Raw genomic sequence first — 25,752 nt, 5'->3', positions numbered from 1 at the left:
CTGCTTGGAGAAAAGTCAGGCAGCTCTACTTTCCACTGGAAGTCTCAGGAGTGCTTGGTACTTTCATCTCAGAGTGTTCACACACTTGTTTTAATGTGCTTTATGGAAATGGTGAAACTCAGCAAGTACAGTCGGTGGAGAAAAACATCTGCACTAACTATTCACACACATTTGCATCTTTAAATAGACTTTTAGGCCTTGTAGCCGATTTCCAGCAAAGATTTTTGGTTGTGAGTGCTAGGGCTTTCTTAGAGTCAGCGAGTGTGAAGTGACTGGTTCCAAAAATTAAAAATTTACATGGACATGTTAAGTGCATCACACTGAAACTCAGAATACTTGCCATAACACAGAAAAGGCATTTACGGTAAGTAGCACTTAGTGAGTACAGAAGAAAAAAGAATAAGTCAATAGAGAAAATATATTTTAAACCCCCATAAACACTGTGTGACATACCTGGAACCCTCTTCTGCCCCAGATAGACGTGTGCCACTGCTGGGGACTTGCATGCGTGCATCTGAATTTCATCCAGAGTGTTTAAAAGCAGCTCGTTATAACATTTAAAATCAGCATTTGTAATGTTGACATAGCTCAGTGGGTAGGTGTCTGCAGATTTATACGCACATGGATGTATGCAGAGTAGCAGCGAGCTGTTTGTATTTCCTATTGGAGTGATTGGCAAAAAGGGATTTGAAGTCTTATCCCAGCCACGGGTCAGACTTCACCCCCAACACAAAGCAGGTCTGTGTGAAATATCCCTGGGCAGGCAGCAGTGGGGTCTGCACCCCGAGCCCAGTGCTCACATGTGGGGAGCTTCCTGGGGTGACTTGGGGAGCCCGTAGCTGCTCAGTGAATGCCAACAAACGTAGCATGGCCTCAGCACATGGCAGCCTGAGGCAACTGCTGACTGCCATTGGGAAATGGCCAGTTGCACCTTAGTTATCTGGCACTGCATCTTCGTGAGGAAGCATGGGGAGACAGTAGGGTGGGCAATGCCACCGTTCAGGTCCTGCTGCAGCAGCAGCAGCTACCCTTAGTTGGGGTTTCCATCTCGACTGCTGTCCCCAGATCCATTTCTAGACAGCCCCTGAGCCCAGGCGTGAGTCCATCCCATGCAGGCTGGAGTCGGCACAGGGAAAACCAGCCTGCAATGAACCATCTCCCTCTGCAGCAGGGGCCTGCAGGCCCCGCTTCGGGAGCCCTTTGTGCAATGGTGCGCTGAGGCCCCCCTTCCGGAGCACGGCCGCCGGCCGGCTGGGCCCCCTCCACGCAGCCTCCCCAGGGGAAGCCACAGAGCCATGCAGGCTGCCCCGGTGTGCTCGGCCTCAGGAAGATCCTGTTGTCCTCCCCGCTGCCGTGTGCAGGCTGCCCCGTCACACTCGGCCTCAGGAAGATCCTGTTGTCCTCTCCCCGCTGCCCTGCGCGGGGTTCCCCGAGCCTGACGGGAAGGAAGAGGTTCTCCGGTAGCTCGGAAAGGGCAGATTTGAAAAAAAAAAAAAAAAGACATTAGATTAGACCTTTAAATGGTTTGCTCTTTTCCTTTTTGCAGTAAGAAAATTACTGTGCAGAATTATTATGGGCTTGGATTAAAAAAAAAAAACAACAGCAGCGTGACATGCAGAAACATTTGTGTTTGCTGGTTGGAAAGTAAGAACCAGGCTTGTGCTGTAGTAACCGTATTCCCCCTCCAGTGTTTTGTTGTGTTTTGTTTTTTGTTTTTGTTTTTGTTTTACCTCGTGCAAAAGCTAAAGGAGAGAACCCCAAGCAAACAAGGAGAATTGGATGGGGGAAAAGGGGCTCCCCTTGCTTCTCCTGTGGTCGCGCTCAGTGCTTGATCCCGACCCCGCCGCCAGCCCGACGTCCCGCTGGGGTTCACAAGCCAGAGGGAATAGTTGTATAATAGGTAAAACCAAGCAGGCAGTGGCCACAAAAAGAAAGTGATTTACTACCGTGTCAGTGATAGCACGCTATTTATAACACTTAGTATATATTCCTCTAAACATTTATACAATAATATATCATTTCTGCATAGGATATACATTTTAATACTAAATTTGGTTACAAAATATGTTGCTTAGGCAGTTGCAGACTATTTTTCTTTGCTCAGGTTTTTGACATAAATTCCTGCTCATCTGCCAGCAGCATTTGTATGTCAGAAATACATTTGATTTTTAAAGAACAGAACATCTTTCCACTTAGGAGACCTGGCTGAAAATATTCATTTAAAATAAAGTTTAAAAATGTAATAAAAGGTTAACATCTTTTTCTGTGAGTAGGTTTTCCACTGCTTTGATCATTTCCAATTCTAAGAGTCAAACCCTGCAATTTGAAAGGGCAGTACACAGATTTACATCAAAAGTCTCCTATGAATATTGCAGTCATTAATGTAGCAACTTGAAAACTCAACTGTCTGCTATCACTTAGTATGTATGACAATGAGCAACTTCACTTCAGTACACTGCAAAGCCTTTTAGGGGATGGTAGTACTTTTGCCAGAGGAGAGGATTTTAATTTTATTTTATTTTTTCTTAAAAAAACAAACACTGTTTTCAGTTCAAAGACATGATGCCTAGGCTTGTATTTGCTTTTTTAAATTTATTTAAATGAAAACCAGTAGTGCAGATTCATCAGGTAAGTGCAGATATATACTGGGGCATGGGTATGAGTGGGTGTCCGTGCGTGAGAAAGGTGTGTGTAATTTTTGACCCCCCCACCTCTTCAGGAGGTAAACAAGAGGATAAAAAACCATCCAGTGTTCAACTTACGCTGAAAAGCATTGTGTCAACGGGCAGGGATCCAGGAATGGTGTTTGGTTGTTTTCTCAGAGTTCGATGGTTGCCATCTGGCATTGATAGGGAGATGGTGTTGTCATCAGTTTCTCGATGCAGGAAAGGAATGAATCCTCATCTGTTTCCTGTGGATAAGCAAGAGGTTGATCATCTAGTAAAATCTTGTTACCTTAAAGAAAGCAGGCTTGGAATTTGTTTACATAATATAGGCCAGCTCCAACTTTCATGCCAGTGTAGTAAATTTCTTGAGGGAAGGCTGAGGTTGCAAAGAAACTGTTTTGCAAGAATATCTGAAGAAAGATGTTTTTCAAAAAGGTTTATCCTGTCTTTTTCTGTGCTATTACCGTAATCGATTTTAAATTTAAAAAGAAAAAAAGCATGAAGCCTTGCCCCTGGAAAGGAATAAAAGGATTATTTGATTTAGAGTGGTCTTTCAAGCATTCTTATGAGTGTAGTCGTTGGAGCAACATAGTTTACACTTAAAACAAAAGGTGTAAAAATTGTAGAGCACACCTGGTGAAAAAAAGCCCTGTCTAGAGATGAGGTAATATCATGGATAACTAGTTTAGTTTATTATCTGGCTAGCATTCCTGTTTTGTGTTTTCCTTGTTACTCATAAATCATTCAGCTTTTACCATAATCATTTATCATTTTTCCTGTTTCCAGTTTTTCACAAGTCGCTTTGTCTGTGATCACCTCACAGTACAGGTTCTGCTGGACTAAGGAAGTTCAGCTGGCTGAGGCTTTTGCAAAAAGGAAGAAGTGGTGGGCAACCTCTTGAACTTAGAAAAGAAAAAAAATGCTGTTCACTTTTGACCCTTGCGAAACTTTCTCATTTTCCTTGATCCTGGCTGTTAGTTTGTTAGTTTTGAACATTTAATGATGCAGCTACCAGCTTTCAGTAACTGAATTGTATAGTTATTGGAGAAATCTGGTAGCACTTTATTAGAGAAAACATTGCTGTTTATATTGTTGCCCTGTTCCCCCCCTGTAATTTTTCATATTATTTAGAATAACACCCAAGTCTCTGTCAGTAATAGCCTTTAAAAGATTTCTGCGTTCAAAATCAACTTCAAGGGGAAAAAAAAAACTGTGACAAAGCAGAGGGATTTTTTTTATTAAATATTAGGCATGTGGGTTGACTGTATTAATTTTAAATCATTCCTGTAATATTTTCTCCCTTCCTTTGACTCTTCAGATGCTCACATAATATGCAAATCATTTTACAATGGATACAAAAGAAACATTAAATATATTAAAATCTGCATTTTAATAAAGGTGTCAGTGTATAATACATATCCTGCAACTGAGAAAGAATGATAAAAAAGCAATAAAAAGGTAATATGGGCACAGAACTATTTAATAACTTTTAATGTTTTACAGTCTGATAAAAATAAATGTGGTCTTGAAGCTGTTGGGTACAGGTGTAAGAAATATCTTACTCTGAGTTTAATGTTTTAGCTATTTAGGAGTAGCAGGTCTGCATTGCTCATGTGCATTCGGTGTCTCCTTTGAGCTGTAGGGATTAATCTTGTGGGCACGTTTCTTTTTCATTTCAGATGGAGTGGATGTTGAGGATGACCCCACTTGCTCATGGCCAGCATCATCACCTTCGAGCAAGGACCAGACTTCCCCGAGCCATGGAGAAGGTTGTGATTTTGGCGAAGAGGAAGGAGGCCCAGGGTTGCCCTATCCATGCCAGTTCTGTGACAAGTCGTTCAGCCGCCTCAGCTACTTAAAGCACCACGAGCAAAGTCACAGCGACAAGCTCCCTTTTAAATGCACGTATTGCAGTCGTCTCTTCAAACACAAACGGAGCAGGGACCGCCACATAAAGCTTCACACGGGAGACAAGAAGTATCACTGCAGCGAGTGTGACGCAGCGTTCTCCAGGAGCGATCATCTTAAAATTCACTTAAAGACTCATACGTCCAACAAGCCATATAAATGTGCCATTTGTAGACGCGGATTCCTGTCATCCAGTTCGCTGCACGGTCACATGCAGGTTCACGAGAGAAACAAGGATGGCTCTCAGTCTGCTTCCCGGATGGAGGACTGGAAAATGAAAGACACTCAGAAATGCAGTCAGTGCGAGGAAGGCTTTGATTTTCCTGAAGATCTTCAGAAGCACATTGCAGAATGCCACCCTGAGTGTTCCCCTAACGAAGACCGGTCTGCTCTTCAGTGCGTTTACTGCCATGAACTCTTTGTAGAGGAAACGTCTCTGGTCAATCACATGGAGCAGGCCCATAATGGTGAGAAGAAGAATTCGTGCAGCATTTGCTCTGAGAACTTTCACACCGTGGAAGAGCTGTACAGCCACATGGATAGTCACCAGCAGCCAGAGTCATGCAACCACAGCAACAGCCCGTCGTTGGTGACTGTTGGCTACACCTCGGTCTCCAGCACCACTCCTGATTCCAATCTCTCGGTGGATAGTTCAACGATGGTGGAAGCAGCTCCCCCTATACCGAAAGGCCGCGGAAGGAAGCGGGCAGCTCAGCAAGTGCCAGATATCACTGGTCCTTCGAGTAAACAGCCAAAAGTTACCTACAGCTGCATTTATTGCAACAAACAGCTGTTTTCCAGCCTTGCAGTCCTGCAGATACACCTGAAAACTATGCATTTAGATAAACCCGAACAAGCCCACATCTGTCAGTATTGTTTGGAGGTGTTGCCATCTCTCTACAATCTGAACGAACATCTTAAGCAAGTCCATGAAGCTCCGGACCCAGGACTGATTGTTTCTACCATGCCTGCCATGGTGTACCAGTGCAACTTCTGCTCTGAAGTGTTCAATGACCTCAACACTCTTCAGGAACATATCCGATGTTCTCATGGATTTGCCAACCCTGCTGCTAAGGACAGTAATGCATTCTTTTGTCCCCATTGCTACATGGGATTTCTTACAGATTCTTCTCTGGAAGAGCATATTAGACAAGTCCATTGTGATCTTAGCAGTTCCCGTTTTGGTTCCCCTGTGCTCGGAACCCCAAAAGATCCAGTGGTGGAAGTGTATTCTTGTTCTTACTGTACAAATTCTCCAATATTTAATAGCGTTCTTAAGCTGAACAAGCATATCAAGGAGAACCATAAGAACATTCCTTTGGCACTGAATTACATCCATAATGGAAAAAAATCCAGAGCCATGAGTCCCTTATCTCCTGTAACCATTGAGCAGACCTCTTTAAAGATGATGCAGGCAGTTGGAGGTGCTCCTCCTCGTCCTGCAGGTGAATACATTTGTAATCAGTGTGGTGCTAAGTATACTTCCTTGGACGGTTTTCAGACTCATTTAAAAACACATCTCGACACCGTCCTGCCAAAACTGACCTGCCCTCAGTGCAACAAGGAATTTCCCAATCAAGAGTCCCTGCTGAAGCATGTTACCATTCATTTCATGATCACCTCAACCTACTACATCTGTGAAAGCTGTGACAAGCAGTTTACTTCTGTGGATGACTTGCAGAAACACCTGCTGGACATGCATACATTTGTATTCTTCCGCTGCACCTTGTGCCAAGAAGTTTTTGACTCCAAGGTCTCTATCCAGCTACACTTGGCTGTGAAGCACAGCAATGAAAAGAAGGTGTACAGATGTACGTCTTGCAACTGGGATTTCCGCAACGAGACTGACCTGCAGCTTCATGTTAAACACAACCACCTGGAGAACCAAGGCAAAGTGCACAAGTGCATCTTCTGCGGTGAGTCCTTTGGTACAGAGGTGGAGCTGCAGTGTCACATTACTACGCACAGCAAGAAGTACAACTGCAAATTCTGCAGCAAAGCTTTCCACGCTATCATCTTGCTGGAAAAGCACTTGAGGGAAAAGCATTGTGTTTTTGAAACAAAAACTCCAAACTGTGGGACGAACGGGGCAGCTGAGCAGGTTCAGAAAGAGGAAGTGGAGCTCCAGACCTTGCTGACAAATAGCCAGGAGTCCCATAACAGCCACGATGGCAGCGAAGAAGATGTGGACACATCTGAGCCTATGTACGGCTGTGACATTTGTGGAGCAGCTTATACCATGGAGACTCTCCTGCAAAACCACCAGCTTCGAGACCACAACATTCGGCCTGGAGAAAGTGCCATAGTGAAGAAAAAGGCTGAACTTATCAAAGGGAATTACAAGTGTAATGTGTGTTCTCGAACATTCTTCTCTGAAAATGGGCTCCGAGAACACATGCAGACACACTTGGGACCAGTGAAACATTACATGTGCCCAATCTGCGGTGAGCGGTTTCCATCTCTTCTGACTCTTACTGAGCATAAAGTCACACACAGTAAGAGCCTGGACACTGGAAACTGCAGGATTTGCAAGATGCCCCTCCAGAGTGAGGAGGAATTTTTAGAGCATTGCCAAATGCACCCTGACTTGAGGAACTCGTTGACGGGGTTCCGCTGCGTGGTGTGCATGCAGACTGTGACCTCCACGCTGGAACTGAAAATCCACGGCACGTTCCACATGCAGAAAACTGGAAATGGTTCTGCCGTGCAGTCCACAGGGCGTGCGCAGCATCTCCAGAAACTGTACAAGTGTGCTTCCTGCCTGAAGGAATTCCGTTCGAAACAGGATTTAGTGAAACTTGACATCAACGGTCTGCCATATGGTCTGTGTGCTAGCTGTGTTAATCTCAGTAAAAGTGGTAGCCCAAGTGTCAACATCCCTTCAAGCAGTAACAGACAAGGCATGGGCCAAAATGAGAACTTGAGTTCCATTGAGAACAAAAGCAAGGCAGGGGGACTGAAGACTCGATGTTCTAGTTGCAATGTTAAATTTGAATCAGAAAGTGAACTCCAAAACCATATTCAGTCAATCCACAGAGAGCTTGTTCCAGACAGCAACAGCACACAGCTGAAAACACCACAAGTATCTCCAATGCCCAGAATCAGCCCCTCCCAAACTGAAGAGGTAACCCTTTTTTCTTTGCTCTTGACACTTTCCATCCTGTTGGAAAAAAAGCCCCCCTTTTCAAGCCGTCCTGTCACTTGTCATGAAATGCTTAGGTTGAACCATGTTCCATTCCTATCTGTAGCCACTAGCTAGTAATTACTTGCATCTTGGTATGCCTTACGTCTTGGATTGAGTTGTGCGGAATAGGACTAATTCCAGTCTCCCTAGGATATTGTCTTCTGTATCACTGAGGAGACCTGTCTTCATGCCAGCACAACTGAGATCTGGAATCTTATCCTAGGTCTGCTAACGCATTGGAATCCCCAGCTAGGAGTTGTGCTTACGGCAGGGAGCATTAATGGCAGAGGAGTAGAATACAGTCAGCCAAAATGCTGGCATAAGGGGTGAATTTTTAAAAAATATTTGTGAACAACAAATTGAGGTGGATTTGCTTTTTTAGTTTTGGTTGTGGGTTTTCTTGATCTTTTTTTTTTTTTTTTTTTGTAAACTGTGTTGTAGACATTCATTTTTCCATCTTATAGCATATTTGGATTAAGTAGAATCGCAACAGTAGCCTAAAGTATATTGGGAAATGAATCTTTGTGATATAATTCCTTGTTTTACTTCTCTTTCCATTCCCGATGAACAACATTTTGATGTCACTGAAGCACCTAGTATCTGATGATTGAAATCCCATTCCTGTGGTGTACTCTAGAAAGTAAAGATTTCAGAAAAAATAAAAAAATAAAGGGTCAAAAAATATTTCAGGAAAAAAAAAAAGGTCAAACTCTCGGAAGATCTCATCTACCTCTTCAAATGTCAGTGACCAAGTAATAATGGCTGTATGGGGAGTAGTGGGGGAAGGCAGGGGAGTCATTTACTGAGGGCAGGTAATCTGTTTTATCTTCAGAAATATTATCAATAGAGTGACCTAGAGTTAATATTTTAGGCATGGTATCTTGCATAATGACCCCTTATAGTTCAGGAAGCCTAAAAACACAGCACAAGCAAATTATAAGAAGTAATAGCTTTTGCTTTAAGGAAGCTTTTAACCTGCAATGGTGTGAGCATGGTGCAACCCATCAGTGTGAATGCATATGGATACCCTGTGGTTAAGGAGCTGCTCTTCCATCACTCTCCTCGCTTCCCTGTTTGTGAGCCCATCTGTTGGGTAAGAAATCTCTTAGCCTGCTATCCAATAGACGTGCAAACCAGAGGGCAGGAGGGAGGCAGAAGAGGAACGAGGGGGTGATACATAAGGGTACGTGGGCCAACAGGTAGCTCTTCGTGGAGCTACTGAGAACATAGCTGGAGGAGGCTGGGAGGAGGCCACTGAGGCAGTACAGAACCTGGAGTGCCACCAAGAGGGAACTGGAGTTGAGAGAGGAGGGTGAAATACCAGGCAGGATATGTCCACCAGGGAAGGACCCCATGCTTTCATGGCTTCTGCATCTCCAGTGTGCACGTTGGACATTGGTGGGACACACTTGGGGAATGGGATGTGGTGTGGATTTTATGGGAGGAACAGGTTGTTAGACTAAGAACAGGTCTAAGGAAAACCTTCTTTTCAAAGAGGGGGAAAAAGGAATGGCTCCCATTAGTTGCAGTTCAGGCCATTGAATGTCTTGTAGTATTGCTGTTGAGTAGAAATCACAGGATGACCAGCTGTAAGTTTTTGATGGATTCAGAGTCCTCCTGTTTTCTATTTCTGTCATCTTTCCCCAAAAGACTGCTTGAAATTGCTCTTCCCAGTCATGTTGGAAGCCAATTCCTGCAGCCTTCAAGCACAGTGAGAATCATTCAAGTTAAGACAGTTACCAAGATAAGAAGATGTTACCAATTTGGCTTTCTCTTACTTGTAAACTCGAGAAAAAGAGATTTAGGTTTTCTCTGGGGTGATATAAGGTCAGTTACCTTCAGTGTCATCAGTGAATCTTCTTGTACTTGGATGAGGTATAACCAGGGTTCTGGTATCTTCTTCTGATTGGCCTCATGTTTCTCTTCTTGCTCTTTTTTGGCTTTTATCTTAGAAATGTACTTAAGATGAAAAAAACTTTTAATCCAGAGCAAGATTATTGAGTAGCATTTGTGTGCTTTCAAATCACCATTTGCCCCCTGCCTCCATTCAGAGCTCTTAAACTGATTTTTCAGTGCCTGTGGTTCTAGTCTCCACATAAGTAACCTAGACTTTCATATTCTTTTTCTCAGGGGAAGCACAAAGCTATCAAGTTCCTGATAAAACATTAGTACTTTTGGAAACCATAAATGCATGTTTGTAAAATCTTGAAAGATAATTTATTTTTCTAACAGATATTACTGGTTTCAAATTTTAGTGATGCAAGCGTTATAGCAATGAGAATCAAAATTGAAAGTGATAATACACAAATGTTTAACACTATAGATTTGATGTCCAGGCTGATGGGAATGAAAACATAAGCATATAACACAAACAGTAAAAACAAATTGGGTTTGTAAAAGTTATTATTAGGCAGTGGCTTTGTTACTCCACTGGAAGAACATGTGTTGAATTGAATGGGATGTTGAAAATGGCTACTTAAACATGCTGTTTTGGGGGAATTTTCAGCCTCCCAAAAATCATATTAGGAAGTGAAGGTTTCATTTGCATTATTTATAGTTGTATAGTTTGCATTGTCAGACTTCAAGTAATTTTACTCAAGAAGCAACAAAAATATGGAGGGTGGTTATCAGACAATTAAGAGTACTGAATACCCTGTGTTACTCAATTAAAAGAATACTATGCTAAGAGTGCTAGAAGGTATCTTTTTAGGAGAAAAGATGACACTAAAAATGTGACTTCTGGTTTCTTGGTGAAGTATTCTTATGCTTAAAATGGCGCACTTTCCTTCTAAGCCTGTATAAAATAATGTGATAGGATGTGATTGCCTTAACATAGCACAATGTCATCAGCTGAGATATCACCTTCTGAGCTCCTCCTGCTTGCTAAGTGAAACATGTTGACCTGAATCATCTTCACTGCAAGTTACCTTTCAGTTGGGACAAGAAGTGATGCCCAGTGCTCATCATCAGTTACAACAACTCAAGGAACAGGTCAGAACTGATTAAGTCCATGATACTGATGAATCTACAGAACCCATAAACTATCAAACAGACTTAAACAGGCAGATTGTGGATAGATAGCTATTGAAAGAATTCTAAAATTGGCAAATCCCTAATATTCTTTGGGCTTAATAAAATGCTGAATCCATGCTGTAGGTTTCTTGTAAAGATCCTAAGTTACTGGAAGTATGCTGTTAGGCTAGGATAATAATCTTGGTGATACTTAGTGTTTAAAAGTGGAGAACAAGGTTTGATGTAGTAGTGAATTGGAAACTGGAAATCAGTCATTTTTCTTTCACTTGTTTTTTTGTTGACTTGGGCAAATCCTCTTGAAATTTCTGCTTCGTTTTTCTTATTGAGAAAATAAGGTTGGTAGTTCCTGAAAAATGTGTTGCCATGCTTAATCACAACACATTTTTTTGTAAAGCACTTGGAAGATGAAAATCCATGTTCAAGAAAAAATGTGCATCTATGCCTCTCTTGTTCCTCCTTAATGCGTTGCCATGCACCTAATAAGAAGATTCCTGACTCAGCAGAAAGTGTGCCTTTACTTTTGAAGCTTAACGACTTTTCTACATGCAGAACCACACCAGCATAACTATAGAATAATAATTATACTGTTAATTGCTTAGCTGGCAGGGGAGGGGAGAACAGACTCTGGCTTATACCAACAGTTTATTGGTAAAGCCTATCTGGTGCTAGCATGTCCATGTGAGCAACCGAGCTCAGTTTGAGGTCCTGTTGGTACCATCCAGAGTAGATGCTCAGCAAGCATAATTGCTTCTGTAAGTAGCTGAATGTGAAGCTCATGTGAATACTGTATTACCTGTGGCAATGCAGAAAGTCCTTCATTAATAATACAAGAACATGCTGGGTTTTCTGGTCCTGAGTAGAGAAGGGGCAGTGCAGATTCACTGCCAATTACTGCAGGAATAAAAATGCTTATGTAGGTGTTGAAAAAGGCTTGCAGAAACTCACTGTAGTAGAGAGTATCAAAAGTGCTGAACAAAGGAGAGAAGAACTAGCAACCGTCAAACCAGCTGAACAACAGGATGAGTGTGAATCTGGGGCTGCTCTTCTGTCCTGTTGTGGTTGTGCAGAGCTGTGTGCCAGGATGGGCATGTCACAGCAGGGGACACTGGGCACATCACAGCACCGTTCTGGAAGGAGCCATCAAAGTGCAGGCTGACAATGAGCTTATGAAGATGGGGATCACAAAATTCAGATGGCTGTGAAGAGCTGGCATCTCCCTGAATCTCAACTTACGGACCTCAGATGAATCCAGAAATGGTTTCGACCTGGGACAAAGACTGGAACTCAGGTAGGTGTACTGTTTTACCATTACTTTTCTTTCACTTTATTCATGGGCCCTGAATCTACCTTTCTTCTCTTACTACTCCTGCCCCCAGCCCAGCCCCACCCCTCAAAAGACTGCCAAACTCTCAAAGACAGAAAACAGGAACTGCCTTTTGAAGTAGCTGGTTTGTTTCAACAGCAGGCACTGGCAGTCAGAGGCAGAAAGAGAGAAAAGACTGTGAGCAACCCAGAAATGTTCCCAGATGCATGCTTTTGGCAGGGCAGGCAGTAGCATTTTAACAACATAAATCACTGTGCTTTTAACTGAAAAAATACACTGAAATCAATAGTCATGCATTTAATTGAAATACAGAAAGAAATTAAAATAAGCCTCCTCATCAGCAACCCAAGCTGATCATTCGGACTACAGGATTTTTGTGAATAAGCACATAAACTTGTAATGTAAATACAGGAACTAGTGCCTTGGGTTTCCTGTTAGTGAATTCAGGCCCAGAACAAGTGATTTTCATGCTGGATTTTGGATTCAGGGCTGGAAAAAGGTAAAGAAGGTTTGTTGCTGGCACAAAGAATTGGCTTTGAAATAGTTTGTGGAACTAATCTGTGGCAAACATATTTTCTGCTTCTGGAGTTTCAGAATGAATTCACTAAAAATATCAGGTTTGCCTTCTGGCATCATTTTGGCATCATTTTCAGGAAGGTATTATTTAAGTTGTGGCCATATATACTTTTAGAAAGGGCCATCCTGTTTTTTTTAGCCACAGTAGGCCACTTCATATTACCATATGCTTCAATTTCTGGTAGTACCTCTGTCATGGAGTAGCTGACAAGATAGGGCATTAAGCATTTCCTTTCTCTTCGTCTTTACTTTCAGTAGTGAGCTATCAGACAGTCCTCTCTGCATTTTACAAGGATGGTGTTATTTATTATCCTGTTGCTGTAAAGCCTAACAAAGTTAAGCAGCAAATTTCCTACCTTCTCACACTCACCAGCCTGTGAAAGGAGCCCCTTACGTTGGCTGGGGGCTGCGGAACACAAGCAAGAGAGAAAATGGTTGTGAGTTTTTTAGTTTCTTGTCTACTGACCATTAAGATCTAATACTGTTTGTCTGTCTTGTTATTTGTCAGATGCTTCAGTTGGGGAATTTGGACCTTCTTCACACCTGTGGAAAACTTTGCATCAGAGAAAGAAAGGCTGACGTGTTCTTTGAACTTTACAAGAGCCCCAAGCCAAGATTTCCGTTCAACGAGGTGGGGGGAGGAGAGAAAAATCTCCTTGAAGAAAGGCAGAAGAACAGGAGAGGACACAAAACTGGATGAAGATACTAAGCAGCTCTAGAGTGGGCAAATGTAGATTCAGCAAAGGTTTATGAGACAAAATGTCCTGAGGTGCGTGCTTCAACAGGTCAGCTGGCCAAGTGACCAGGGTAACATGCAACAGTTTCCCTTCCACACAACCACTATGGAAAATCAGAATAGTGATGAATATTTGTATTCTGACCTCAGAATCATGTAGAAACCGCAAGATTTTTCTTCTGTTTTTCTAGCCTTATTATCTCTGGGAACAAGACATGATAAATCATGGTATGTCTTTTTGTTTCTTTGCATACTTCTAGGGAATTCTCTCTTCCCCCTCTAACTTCTGAATTATTCTTGCCCCATTTCAACTGAAACTTTATAGCTGAGCAGAAATATTAAAACCTATAAGGTTTTAAAATTTTGGGAAGAGAGGTGACCCACCAAATCAGAGTCTAGACAGGAAAGAAGCCCTCTAGAGATCCCAACCAGAAAGGCGGCTATAACTGAAGTTCATACCTGTTTTTTATGCAAAAGTCAATCAGTCACAAGAAGTGAAACTGTAAGAAACCATGATTTGCCCTTTGTGGTGCTCAAAGAATAACTTCTTAATTGAGTGTAAATGTTTTGAGAAGTGTTTTTGTTGTTGTTGTTGTTTGTTTTTTAACCACTGCTTAATAAAGCTGTTTTATGTAATGTGTATATTATTTGTCTCATACAACAAACATAACACCCAAATTTGTCACTCTGTCATCAGGAACATAAAATGGGCTAACCGTTAATTTAAAATGAATGTGTATCCCCAGTACTGCTTGTTCCATAAAGTTGTACAAAATGAACATAAATGAACCACCTGATAGGTGACATCTTGTAGAGTCCTCTTGTTTGACCTCCTATAGCTCTGTGATGACTGGTAATTTATCTTATTATTTTATGCCTGATTGTTCAAAACCTTTGGATACTTTTTTTTTTTTCTCCTACCAATCCCATCTTCCATTTATTCAATTTACTGCATTGTTTTACAAATTTCTGTATAAAATACAGCTGTAGATATGACAGCAGAAATGTGTGTCCTGCTAACATCAGCCCTTGCTATGGGGCATATGAGGACAAGAGTTGGTGGGCACAAACTGAAACAGGAGGTTCCACCTGAACATCTGAAAACATGGATGTTCATCCTGAACATCCATCTTTTTTCACTATGAGGATGAATGAGCAAGTTACCCAGAAGAGGTTTTGGAGTCTCCTTCCTTGGATATATTCCAGACTTGTCTGGACATGGTCCTGGGCAAGCAGCTCTAGGTGCCCTTGCTTGATCACGGGGGTTGGACAAGATGACTTCCAGAGGTCCCCTGCAACCTTAACCATTCTCTGATTCTGTGATTTCCACTATCCTTTTGGCCTACCTGCCAGATGCACATTGATGTTAACTTGTTATCCCTTGGTGATTAAACCTTTGTTGCTAGAATAGGCTTCATAAGACAGGAAATGAAAGAGTGGGGCATCTCAGTACAGGCCTGCCAGTAACAATGTGCGAATCTGGGGAAAAAAAAAGCAGCAGCCTGCAGTTTTTATTGGAGACCTAAATTCCTCAAGATGAAAGCCTCACATGCACTCATTGATCATTCTTAATGCCTGTGAAATGCCTCCAAAGAGTCACTTAAAAATGTAGCCATTTATAGATGCAGCCATTTAAAAGTCGCTTGTTGCTTGTGTACTCAAAAACAAGGTGGAAGGTAGGAAAGAAGGAGACTATTTTTCCCCTCTGGTTATGCTTCCAAAATGTTGGTATCCTGTGTGGGAAGGACTTCCTCTGTTTCTTGCCTGTTATCCAGATTCAACATTCTGTGCTAAAAGGCACACCTAGTGGCTTTTCAGAGCTGGAAGCTCACCTCTTCCCATCTACATTTTCCAAGAGGAAATGGGGTGGTTCACTAAAAGAGCTTGATCTGAGATTCCAGCCTTCCAGATATCCTTTTTTAATCTGTGTTTCCACTACAACAGTCCTCTTTTGGTTTCTGTTCTGATGGTTAAGTAAGTTCAGGGCCAAATTCTAGGAACATGGCTGTCTGCACATGTGAATCTTGCAACTATCCTTGGCTAACTTGCGGTTGATCCTGTCTTGCTGCTTGGTGCTTCTTTCATAGGACTAGTCAGGGAATGTCTGCAACACCTGATGATTTTCCTGAACTCTCTCTTAACCACAGTTCTTCTGCTTTTTATATTCCCTGCTTCACGTCTGGCAGTCCATGTAATGGTGGTTAAAGTCCTCCAAACCTAGAAGTATAACTTTCTGCTTCTGAAACAAATTCTGTGATCTTTCTCTGATGGTGAATGATAGATTGAAGGCCATGGAAAAAACAAGTGAACTTATTACAGGACATATCTAAGAGAAACTGCTGGAATTTTAAGCAGCAGTGTGAAAGTATAAGATTATGAAATGGTACAGAGGGAATTTTTGGAGGTTTCCGTAATTCCTGTAGAGGAGAGCAAGAAAAACTGCTAGACACAAATCACTGTGGGTAGTGATGAAGACTGACTCAGTGGCATGCTTGTTTTGCTGGTACACCACTTCCTTGGGCAGCTGTGCTGTTCCAGCAGAGGTTTTCCAACTGGGCATGCAGTCAAGCATCATTGCAATGTCAGCAGCTGTGTGCCCGCTCAGATGCTACCAGTATATTTGCTAACATTGATGTGGCCTAACAGTATCCACACAGGGTGGTACTATAATTACAGCAGTACGATTGTGGAATTCTCTTCATGGCATATTTTGTAGTGTAGGCGAGCCTTTGTAAAACCCCAGTCTTGCCAGTGTTATGTGAAGCCTTCATTTGTGCAGTCCCATCGACTTGCACAAGTGCAGTGCTAATTGCATGAGAGGGATCTAAGGGTTTTAATCCTTCTCCTGATATTTCAATGAAAATTAATTTCTTATATATTATGTATGAGTAATATATTTCTGTTTGTACATTAATATTAATCTTGCATATTTTTTAGCGCAACTGTTCTGTAGGACTGAATTACCCTGGTAAGTAGTAGCCCAGATTTCTTCAGGAATAAAGGTTGAGTTGAAAGTGGACAAGTAAGGGCAGAAAAAATGTCTTGAGTCATACTTTAGAAAGTGAAATTAATCAGCATTAATTTTCCATAGTGTGGGAGAAAAGTGTTTTTAGTGTTCAGATTAACTAAACAAAATGAGGTGTATAAAAAGCCCCCAGTTTTGCCTTTCTGTTAAAACCCAGAGAGCTTTTGCAAAATTTGTGATGGTGAAAAGAGACAAAAGAGTATTCTCTTGTGCGTACTTGCAAACTATTAATTTTATTGGGCTACATCTGTTGCTGATTGTTGGTGAAGAAAGTAGTGGCTTTATTGAATGGCAGTCTGTCTCAGTATGTCTTTTTTAAAACAAAGGAAAAGGAAAAATAGACGGGGGGAAAAAAAACAACACATAATCTATCAGCTTACTCAGAATATCAGCTTTTTGCATCTCACTCTACTGCCCATACTTTGATGCCACATTATCTGAAAAATTATCAGCACAGTCTGAGTTGTAGGGTCTCCTTAACGTCCATAGCCATATAGTTGCTCTGAGACAGATGCTGAATGTTAGGATGCCTGTTGGTGGGTTTGCAGCTCTCTGGCTTAAGAATGCCTCATTTTAGCAGCCTTCTTCAATTTTAAGTGCAGTGTAAGGAGACAGAAAGAGTTAGGGATGCTGACAGAAAACTCAGTTGTTGACATGGTAAGCTCCGGATTGCTTAGCAGATACACTTGCAGTGTTCAGTGGCCCAGCTTCACCCAGGCTCAGGCCCTAAGGTAGAAAGTCATAAAGCATATTAGTTTTTCAGATCCCACATTAAATTCACAGTACTTACAACTCTTTGTACTCATAAACTATGTAAACCTGATATGAAGTAGTTAAAAAAATATATATACACAGCCCATGCTGCTGGGTTTTAGAGTCGCTTTTCTGACTTCATCACTTCTGTACTGAGTTTCAAAGACCTAGAGCAAGTTACAGGATAAGAGAGCTTGAAGGGGAGAGATGGGATTTTTAAAAGTTGCAAATGTGGTTCTTTCTGTGTGGGAGGTGAAACATTGCAAAGTAATGCACTTCATCAGCTAGGGGAAGGAAAGGTTTGTAACTAAGAGACATTGAAGACTGACATGATTATATGCAGCATCTAGAATGCAAAGGTGAAAGAGAGAAGAGCAGACTGTAAGATTTCAAGCAGGCTGAAGAAGGAAGGACTGCTAGAACAAGCATTTGTATTTCCGCTTGAATGCACTTTGTGTATTAAAAGAACTAAGTAACCATAGTGAAGGGTATTAGAAAAGAAAATAACATTTTTCTCCATTTTTCATTTTGTTTTTCATATGGGATTGATTGTCTTCTGTCTCTAGACATGCACTCAGACCCCACTATACTTAAGATCCTGCTAAACAAAAGCAGAACGGAAAAATCTTCATAAAATCCTAAAAGCACATCTTTTTAATGACAATCAGGAAACACTACTAAAAGGGTGTTCTATTTGCAATGAGAAGAGTTAGCAATTAGTCAGTTCAGAAAAAATGCAAGCTGACAGTGCCCCATAAGCAAGATAAATAGCTAACTATGCAGTGAAACTGTCTAACATATGCTTAGTTCTTTTAGAGCTTAAGGTTGACAAAATAAGCATCCAGGAAGATAGAAAAGAAATCCTCAATTAAGGTACTGTCAAAAATAATCTGAGCTATGATGAAAAATGGCTAAATGGACAAATAGGCTGGGACCATGGTTGCTCTTGTGCCTCATGCAGGGCCGAGCACACTGCTAACGCTTAATGAAATAATAATGTAAAAAATCAGCTGGCAGCATCAGGAGTTAGCACTGGCAAGTTGATGTAGTTAGTGTGCAAGTTATAACTTGCTTTTGCATATGATTTGTTGGGAGCACAAGCATGGAAGCTATTCACTTTCTCTAATCAGGTTACTTTTCTGTTGGTTTAACAGGTTGAATTAACTCCACCCTGGATTTAATGTGAGGGAACCTGCGAGTGAATGGTTGGTCTAGGAGAGGGGAATCAGAGGATGTGGCAGCAGCAGGTTGGCTCATAGTCTTGGTGTGTGCTGAAACTAAGTGGAAAAAGCCTTGAAAATCCCCTTTACTGGTGTAACAAGGGAAACACAGTTGTAAACGGAAGGCTATTGTTAGGTGAACAGGTATACATCAGAGCGATTTTCAGTAGAGGAGACTATTGCATGCAAAAGAGGTTCGAAAGGACTATGGGATAAACTAGGAATGCCTGCAAGTCTGTATGCAAAGAGGGAATGTAGACATGGTGTATTAGAAACTATAAGACATATTTTTGGTTACTTCATATAGGGAATAATTCTTCAGTTAGAAGAGGTATATAGGAGATCTAGAAATGGAATATCTAATGAAGGAAAACAATATTGTTGAAAAAATGCTTGTAGCATATCCTCCCTGTGGGGAAGAATGAATAGGGATTAGGTGTAATGTATTGGAATACAGCATACAAAAATTGACATAGAAACACAGAAAAGTATCCATCTCCAAATTCTCAGAGAAAGTAGCTGAAGATAAAAGGAGACACTAAGCAGATAAATTTGCAGTCTTTTAGAAGAGATATCAACAACCTAGAAAAAGGATACTAAACAGACATTGAACAGGGGATATAAGGATTATGCATGAAATTACATGTCTGTGAGCTTGATTTAAACAATGAGGAACATGAGAGAAAGGTTAATCAATGACATGATAGAGGAACACTTACAATTTTTGTTTTTAATGAAGGATGGATGGCAAGAGGCATGATGACGGGAGGATCATGTCTAAAATTTTGACAAAGAATATTTTGAGAGTGTAGCTACAAGTACTCACAGGGAAGCCTATAAACATGATCTACTAGGATTTCAGCAAAGCTTTTGAAAAAAGTATAGCACAAAAGACTATCTGTTGGGTAAATATGCATGGTGTAGGGAGAGCTACTTTGATTAAAAAAGAAAAACAACATTAACCTGGATGTGGAAAGCATAGGAGTCATGTGAATTGAAGCAGTTAAGGTTGGAGGGATGTGAATAATGGAAAGCCTTAATCACTATTTGCACCAATTTTATTGAATTTATGCAGTGTATCAGTAGTCTGGAAGAAAGAAGTATAGTAAGATGATGAAATTTACTGACAGTACAAAACTGGGGAAATGGCAGAACAAAATAGACAGGTGATAAAATACTGAATGGCTGAGAAGGATGTGGAGCATGGGCAGATAAGTAGCATATACAGTTCATTCTCAAGTAATATAATGAGGTTAGAAAATACAAAATAAGAAGGTATGGATAGCTCAGACAGTCACAGGGCACAGAAGGCTACACAAAAGGATCTTCTGAATACTTCTGAATAGAACCGTAAATCCTTTAGTAGAGTGTTTAATAGTTGTTTTGCTGTGTTTTTAAGAGCAAATTAAATTCCGGATGGAACTGAAGTACCAATTGAAAGACCATATTCTTGGGCAGCTCATAAAAGCAGCAAAGCCTTGTTTGACATGACATGGACACTATGGACACCTTTATCGTAAGGAAATTCTGAAAACTGCAAAGTGACAAGTGAGGATCAGGACAATAATTAAAGGTCTAGGTGACATTAATTATTCAAAAGGTTAGAGAGACGTGCATATGCGCTGCATGGATTGAAGGCCCGATCCAAAGCTCATTAACTGTAGTCACAGCAAAGCTTTGCATGCCTCAAGGCTTCAAATTGGGTCTGAAAACTGGAATGAAAAAGAACAAGAATGCAAGAGTCAATGTGGTTGCCCAATGCTCATGTCAGTCCTCTAGTCCAAGCAGTTTTGCTTCTAGGACAATTATGAATGGTCCAAGGAATGACTTTGGCCTCAGATTTGCACTCAGCATGCAAGAGCCAAATTGGCACTTGGGCTCCTGACAGGAGGGATTTTATGAAAGATTGTGGGGTTGCTTCTTGAAGAGGTATACTTATTTTATGAAAAGCCGAAGTTATAGTGATATAAGAAATAAAAGGAAAACGGTCAAATGCTTTCTAAATCCCATCTGATAATGCATGTGTCATTCTCCTCTGGAACAAAACTTGGGAAGTTTTGCAACAAGGCACAGTTTAGCGCCTCATGGCTTCTCCAGATGCTGTACTGGTCCTGCCTGAGTCCGTATGGAAATGTGGTCAGGTTCTGCTGCAAACCCCTGTTGCTGGTATCACATTGCTCTATAACAAGAAATGTATGTTGATTTGTGCTTGTGTTCAGAGGGGAGAATGAGAGTGCTGGTGTATTTCTGTCTCTGGCAGGAGGCTGATGGGTGTCCTCTGGCAAATGCAGCAGCGGCAGGTTAGGCTGTAAGTGCTCCGAGCTGTCCAACCTTCATCTTCATGTGGAGCTGATATGCCCTGGGCTGTGAGCTGGAGCAGCAAGGCCTGGGTGCCTGCTCCGTCCCGCTGAGTCCTCCCTTGGTGACTTGGGCACAGGGGCAGGGAGCTCAGCTGAGGCTCCGTCACTGCGAGCAGCCGCAGCAAGGCCAGGCAAGGACGGCTGTCACAGCCCTGCGTTTCTTTCTGTGGGGAGCCATCCTGTGCTGTGAAGGGCTCGAGACACTCAAGAGACTCAGGTGGCTCCTTCAGTCACAACCCATTTTTTCTTTTGTGCTGTGCTATGCAGACACAACAAGGCTTCTTGCCTGGCAAGGGAAGTGGAGCTGCCCCTGGGCTCATTTCTGTCTTCTTCCCCCAGGTTTCCCCTTGGTGGGGCCATGGAGAGAGGAGGGGACAGGTCTACCCCTGGCTCATTCTGGTAGGGAGCTGTTAGCAGCCACAAAGCACATCAGGACCCAGGAGCTCCTGTGAGCGCTCGCGCGTCCTGTCGGCCTGACAAAGCTTGTAAGACTAAGATGTAACTTGCAGTGAAAAAGAACCCCTTTAGAATGTGAAACATATGGAAATAAGTATGTGTTTTTTGTTCAACATGGTGTGAAAATGACTGGGTTTGATCACTTCGAAAATCTAAGAGTAAATGGAATTTACTGAGTTTGCTTTTAAAATCAAAACTTAACCATGCGCAAGTTTAGACACTTTGAGATGACTGTGTCGAGCTAATAAAAGTTGATGTCAACATTTTAGCATATGTTTGGATCACAAAAAAGAACTAGGTCTTGATCAAGCAGCAGTCACAGAAACATTCTTTCCTTCATGATAAAAAGAAAACCTCAGCGTGTGATTCTGCAAATGCGTCAGATCATTTGAAGAGGCTAGCAAGTGCTAGTAAATTATTATTTTTTGTTGTTGTTAAATGAGTTTATTTTTTGGGCATGAGACTTCAAAGAAAACCCCAACCTCTGTATATTCTGTCATTACATGCATCAGTCATAATTTTGCGGACAAATCTTGACATGAACTCTGCATTACTGTGCTAACAAGAGAAAAGACCAGCCATTAAGTTTATGTTTCTTTGTTTTTGAACAAAGTCACATATCAGAAATAATGCTAGGGGTATGCTAATAAACAATATATAGTGCCAGTCATCGGGGAGTAAGAAATATTTTCTAACTAGTTCTAAAGGGAAACAATGTTTTAAAAAAAGGGAGAGTGATTGTTATTTATGCAATATTGTTGTTCTATATGTCAGCATCAAAAAGCATCTTGTAAAGAGCTTAGCATAATAAATCTTTGATCGTGACTGTCATTATTTAGAGGTCTTTGATAGATCTAGATGTAGTGCAGTAAGGTTAAATTTACCAGCATGTAATAGGAAGACCTTAGACTGCATCTGAAAGTCTATCAATGTTACCAGTATGGTCACACCAGAAGAAGGGGAAAAGTATTGTATTTTTTAAAACAGCAGGCTTTATGAATTGTAACTGCAAAGCTAAGTCAAAGCAGATTTGTTTTCTGGGTGCCCATTGGTTTTATTTGTCTACATAAGGATTTAACTTGGTTACATTTCAGAAAACTGAAGTCTCTTTAAATGAAAAACAGCAAAAAAGGCTTATGATTGTTTCCACCAAGAAGCAACACAACACATTTTGTTATTGTCATGAAGAAAATTAAAATAGCCTCTGTGTATGAGAAGCAATAGGAGATTTGTAAAGTAGAGCCCACAGGAACACTTAATTTCAGAGCTGACTTTGATTAGTCACTAATTTTACAGTTAACTTGGTAAGAAAAAATGACATATGTTGAAAAAGGCTTTATATTTCTTCCTAAGGGCTTGTAGTAGAAAAATGCATAATGGATGGGCACTTTATCTGTATGGGACAGGGCATCTAATTTTAGACACTGATAACAAATCCGGCAAGTCTTTAATAATTCTTAGAGTCAGAAAAAAAATACACAACACCTTTTTTTTAAAAAAAAGTATAATAATACCAACTATATAACATTCTTCAAAAGTTAAAAATATACAAAGCAAGCTTTATTTTTTATGCACATTATTCAGTGGACCTTACTTCTTCCCCAACTAAAATATATGAAATCTGTGATTTACTACATCTGTGCCAGCTTTTGGTAACTTTATGTTCTTTAAAAAATATGTTTTTCCTTTCTTGTTTCTTTTTGATGGCGTAGGCAAGGTATCTGCGACTGTACAGAAGGATGCATGTCTCCTGAATTACTAGCTTGATGTGGCACTTCAGGGCTTAGCTTGCTTTCACTGATTCTTCAAAACAAGAGTTGAGCTCTCCAGGACTGTTACCTTAGGACTTCGGCCCTCGATGCTACAATTATGCAGTTGAATAAATTTATGAATCTTGCTTGTCTCATTAGATGCCTAGAAAATTGCGGATTCGAAGTTTTAGGATGAAAAAGCAAAATCTTACTTTCGGATATATTCTTAGTTTTCACTTTTGAAGAATTGCTTTCTGATATGAAATCTCTGGCCAATTTAGGTCAAGAAAACAATAAGAGAAAATAAAATCATGTTTCTAGGATGTTACTGTCTTAATCTGTAACATCTTGGACAAGTGATACACCTTGTAGAAAACTGAAATAGCAGATCTATTTTGAAAGACACCAAGGCACAAATAAAAGACTTTTCCTGTGCACCAAAGAGAGCAGAGTAACACATTTCCTTGTTCATAATGAAATTTTGTCTATATACAGTGTGATTTTTAAGTAAGTGAGGCTCCATCTAATGTGGCCAGAAGGGTTGCTCTCTGGCTGATTTCCAGCTAGCCTTCCTAGTTTTAGTACCAATAGGTATTGAAACTGCTGCCTGAATACAATAAGCATTTGTCCACACTAACGAGGATTTTTCCCTCCTAGAATGATAGCAATGGATAGACCATTTAAAATGTATGTGCAGAGTTGATTCTGCAGCCCGACTGAGACTGAGGGAGCAGGAGATTTCTGATCTCTCTGTTCTGTTCGTGGCTTCACCCTAGTTCTGTAGTGGACTTAATCTACTGGTATAAAATGAAGGATCCATATTTATTTCAGTGTTATTTGGATCACATCAGACATAACCTCATCACATTTTGCCTTCCATGAGTATGACAATGGTGTTTTAGCAGTACTGATCTTTCCATGGAGTTGAAAAACTGAAAAAATAATAATAATAGTAAATAAAAAAAAATATCCACAGAGTTTCAGGAAGCTCAGATAAAAGGTGCTACAGAACTGCAGAGTGTTATTATTTAATATTAATAATTTAACCTTAATGAAAACACTGCTGGAGATCTTTAAATGACCACTTTGAACTCAGCATTTTGAGTTGTAATGAAATGGTTCCAACTGCATGTTTCAGTAAATTTTATCTACCCTTGTTTCTTTAGAAGAAGACCTACCAGTGCATCAAATGTCAGATGGTTTTCTACAATGAATGGGATATCCAAGTTCATGTTGCAAACCACATGATTGGTAAGTGAAGCACTAAAACTTCTCAAAGACAGATAGCCATTTCTCTTACTCATGATCATCATTGCCTCTAAAATTAAACAGAGTTAAGGAGAAATTAATTGTGCATCCATCAATGATTAACCTAGGCATGATTGATTTTTTTATTCATATTATTAGACTTGATAAAGCATTAGCATATTTTATTTTCTGCAAGGGCTAGTTTAGACTTCTGCAGAGAATTATATATCCACTGCCAGTCAAAACACAGGTGATTAGCAAATTAAACTTCTAATCATTTTTGCATTATTGAAAACAAACTAACAGGAATGGTTAATGAACTGGATGTTAGCTTTCCATAGAGTTTTAGACAGGTTTTAATTTCACAAGTTATTATGGTAATGACACTACTGTGTACTTCTCAAGCACCTTGGTACCAAAATCAAAACTGGTGAGTTTTTGTCATTAGGAAACATAAATAATTCAAATGGCCATAAAATAGTATTGTTTGTTGTGTTTGAGCAGTCTGGAAAAAATCCTGAGTGTATCTGCATACAATTAAATACTGTCAATTATCTGAAAAAAATAAGGAATTGTAGTATTCAGTAATGGAATCTGCTCTTTAAGGTACAAACATTTTTTTAAAAAATCCTTTAGGATTCCTGATCCAAGCCTGGCTTGATGTTTACAAGGCTGTTACAGTTGTAAATTGGAATAAAACAAAAGCTGCTTTTTCTTTGATATTCATATTTTCCTATTATTTGCTTATTCCCCTAGGATTACCCATAATGTTTTCAATTTGGTAACCACTCAGTAATAGCACTAAGAGTTCTATCAGCCAATTAAATTTATCAAGCACATCATTTGCCCGCTAATAAGATAACATTGCCAGGGTTATCTCGTTTTGTTTTTAGCCTCTTTTCCAAATTTCATATTTCAGGACACAGATGGATACAACTGATTTTGTACTCCTACTTCCTTTATGCTGTTTTTCTTGCTGTAATAACAAAAAGCATGCAAAAAAGAGACCAAGCTATATGGTGTAGAAACCAGTAACTACATATCAAACAGAAGGGAATTTATTGTGTTGGTTTGTTGTTGTTGTTGTTGTGGTATTGTGTTGTTTTTTTGTGTTTTTTTGTTTGTTTTTTTTTCATGTTATATCTTAAAAATACTTAGCGTGATGCTATTTATCTCTTTTTACAAGATAACCTAAAGATTTCTTCCATGAGTGCTTATAACTTGGCTGCACTATAAAAGAAAGTTACGTGCCACAGCTTAATAGCCCATTTTTTATTGGTACATTATTAATAAGTTTTAATGTATTTAAAGCATGAACATTTTATTTGCTTTTCAGAAAAATGAATAAGCATGTGTGTGGCAATTTTGTAATGGAGCAAAACAATTTGCCTGTTGGATTAAGCCTCAGTTTTGATATTTCATGTCTTTCGGAAAGAGATAATCTGAACCATTGCACAGTATTCAATCTGGGTCAGTAACATGGAATTATGTAGGTTGTTACCAACAACAGAA

At 40.4% G+C, this 25,752-nt stretch overlaps 1 protein-coding gene across 14 annotated transcripts in view; it reads left to right on the top strand.

Moving 5' to 3' along the window:
• Positions 1 to 25,752, top strand: part of ZNF521 (zinc finger protein 521) — a 232,079-nt gene that overhangs the window by 89,044 nt on the left and 117,283 nt on the right. For 13 of the 14 annotated variants that reach the window (XM_038173878.2, XM_013095734.5, XM_038173882.2 and 10 more), the window contains 2 exons: positions 4,346 to 7,698; positions 24,159 to 24,243. In XM_038173878.2, coding sequence (XP_038029806.2) covers positions 4,346 to 7,698; positions 24,159 to 24,243 — 3,438 coding nt within the window. Of the gene's footprint in view, positions 1 to 4,345; positions 12,080 to 13,199; positions 14,064 to 24,158; positions 24,244 to 25,752 lie in introns of those variants that run through there. The other variant, XR_011807511.1, reaches the window with a different exon arrangement.

This window comes from Anas platyrhynchos, chromosome 2, assembly GCF_047663525.1.
Source record: "Anas platyrhynchos isolate ZD024472 breed Pekin duck chromosome 2, IASCAAS_PekinDuck_T2T, whole genome shotgun sequence".
Taxonomy (NCBI): Eukaryota; Metazoa; Chordata; class Aves; order Anseriformes; family Anatidae; genus Anas; species Anas platyrhynchos.
The sequence above is the reverse complement of the archived record's forward strand: the minus strand, read 5'-3'. Positions and strand labels throughout refer to the sequence as shown.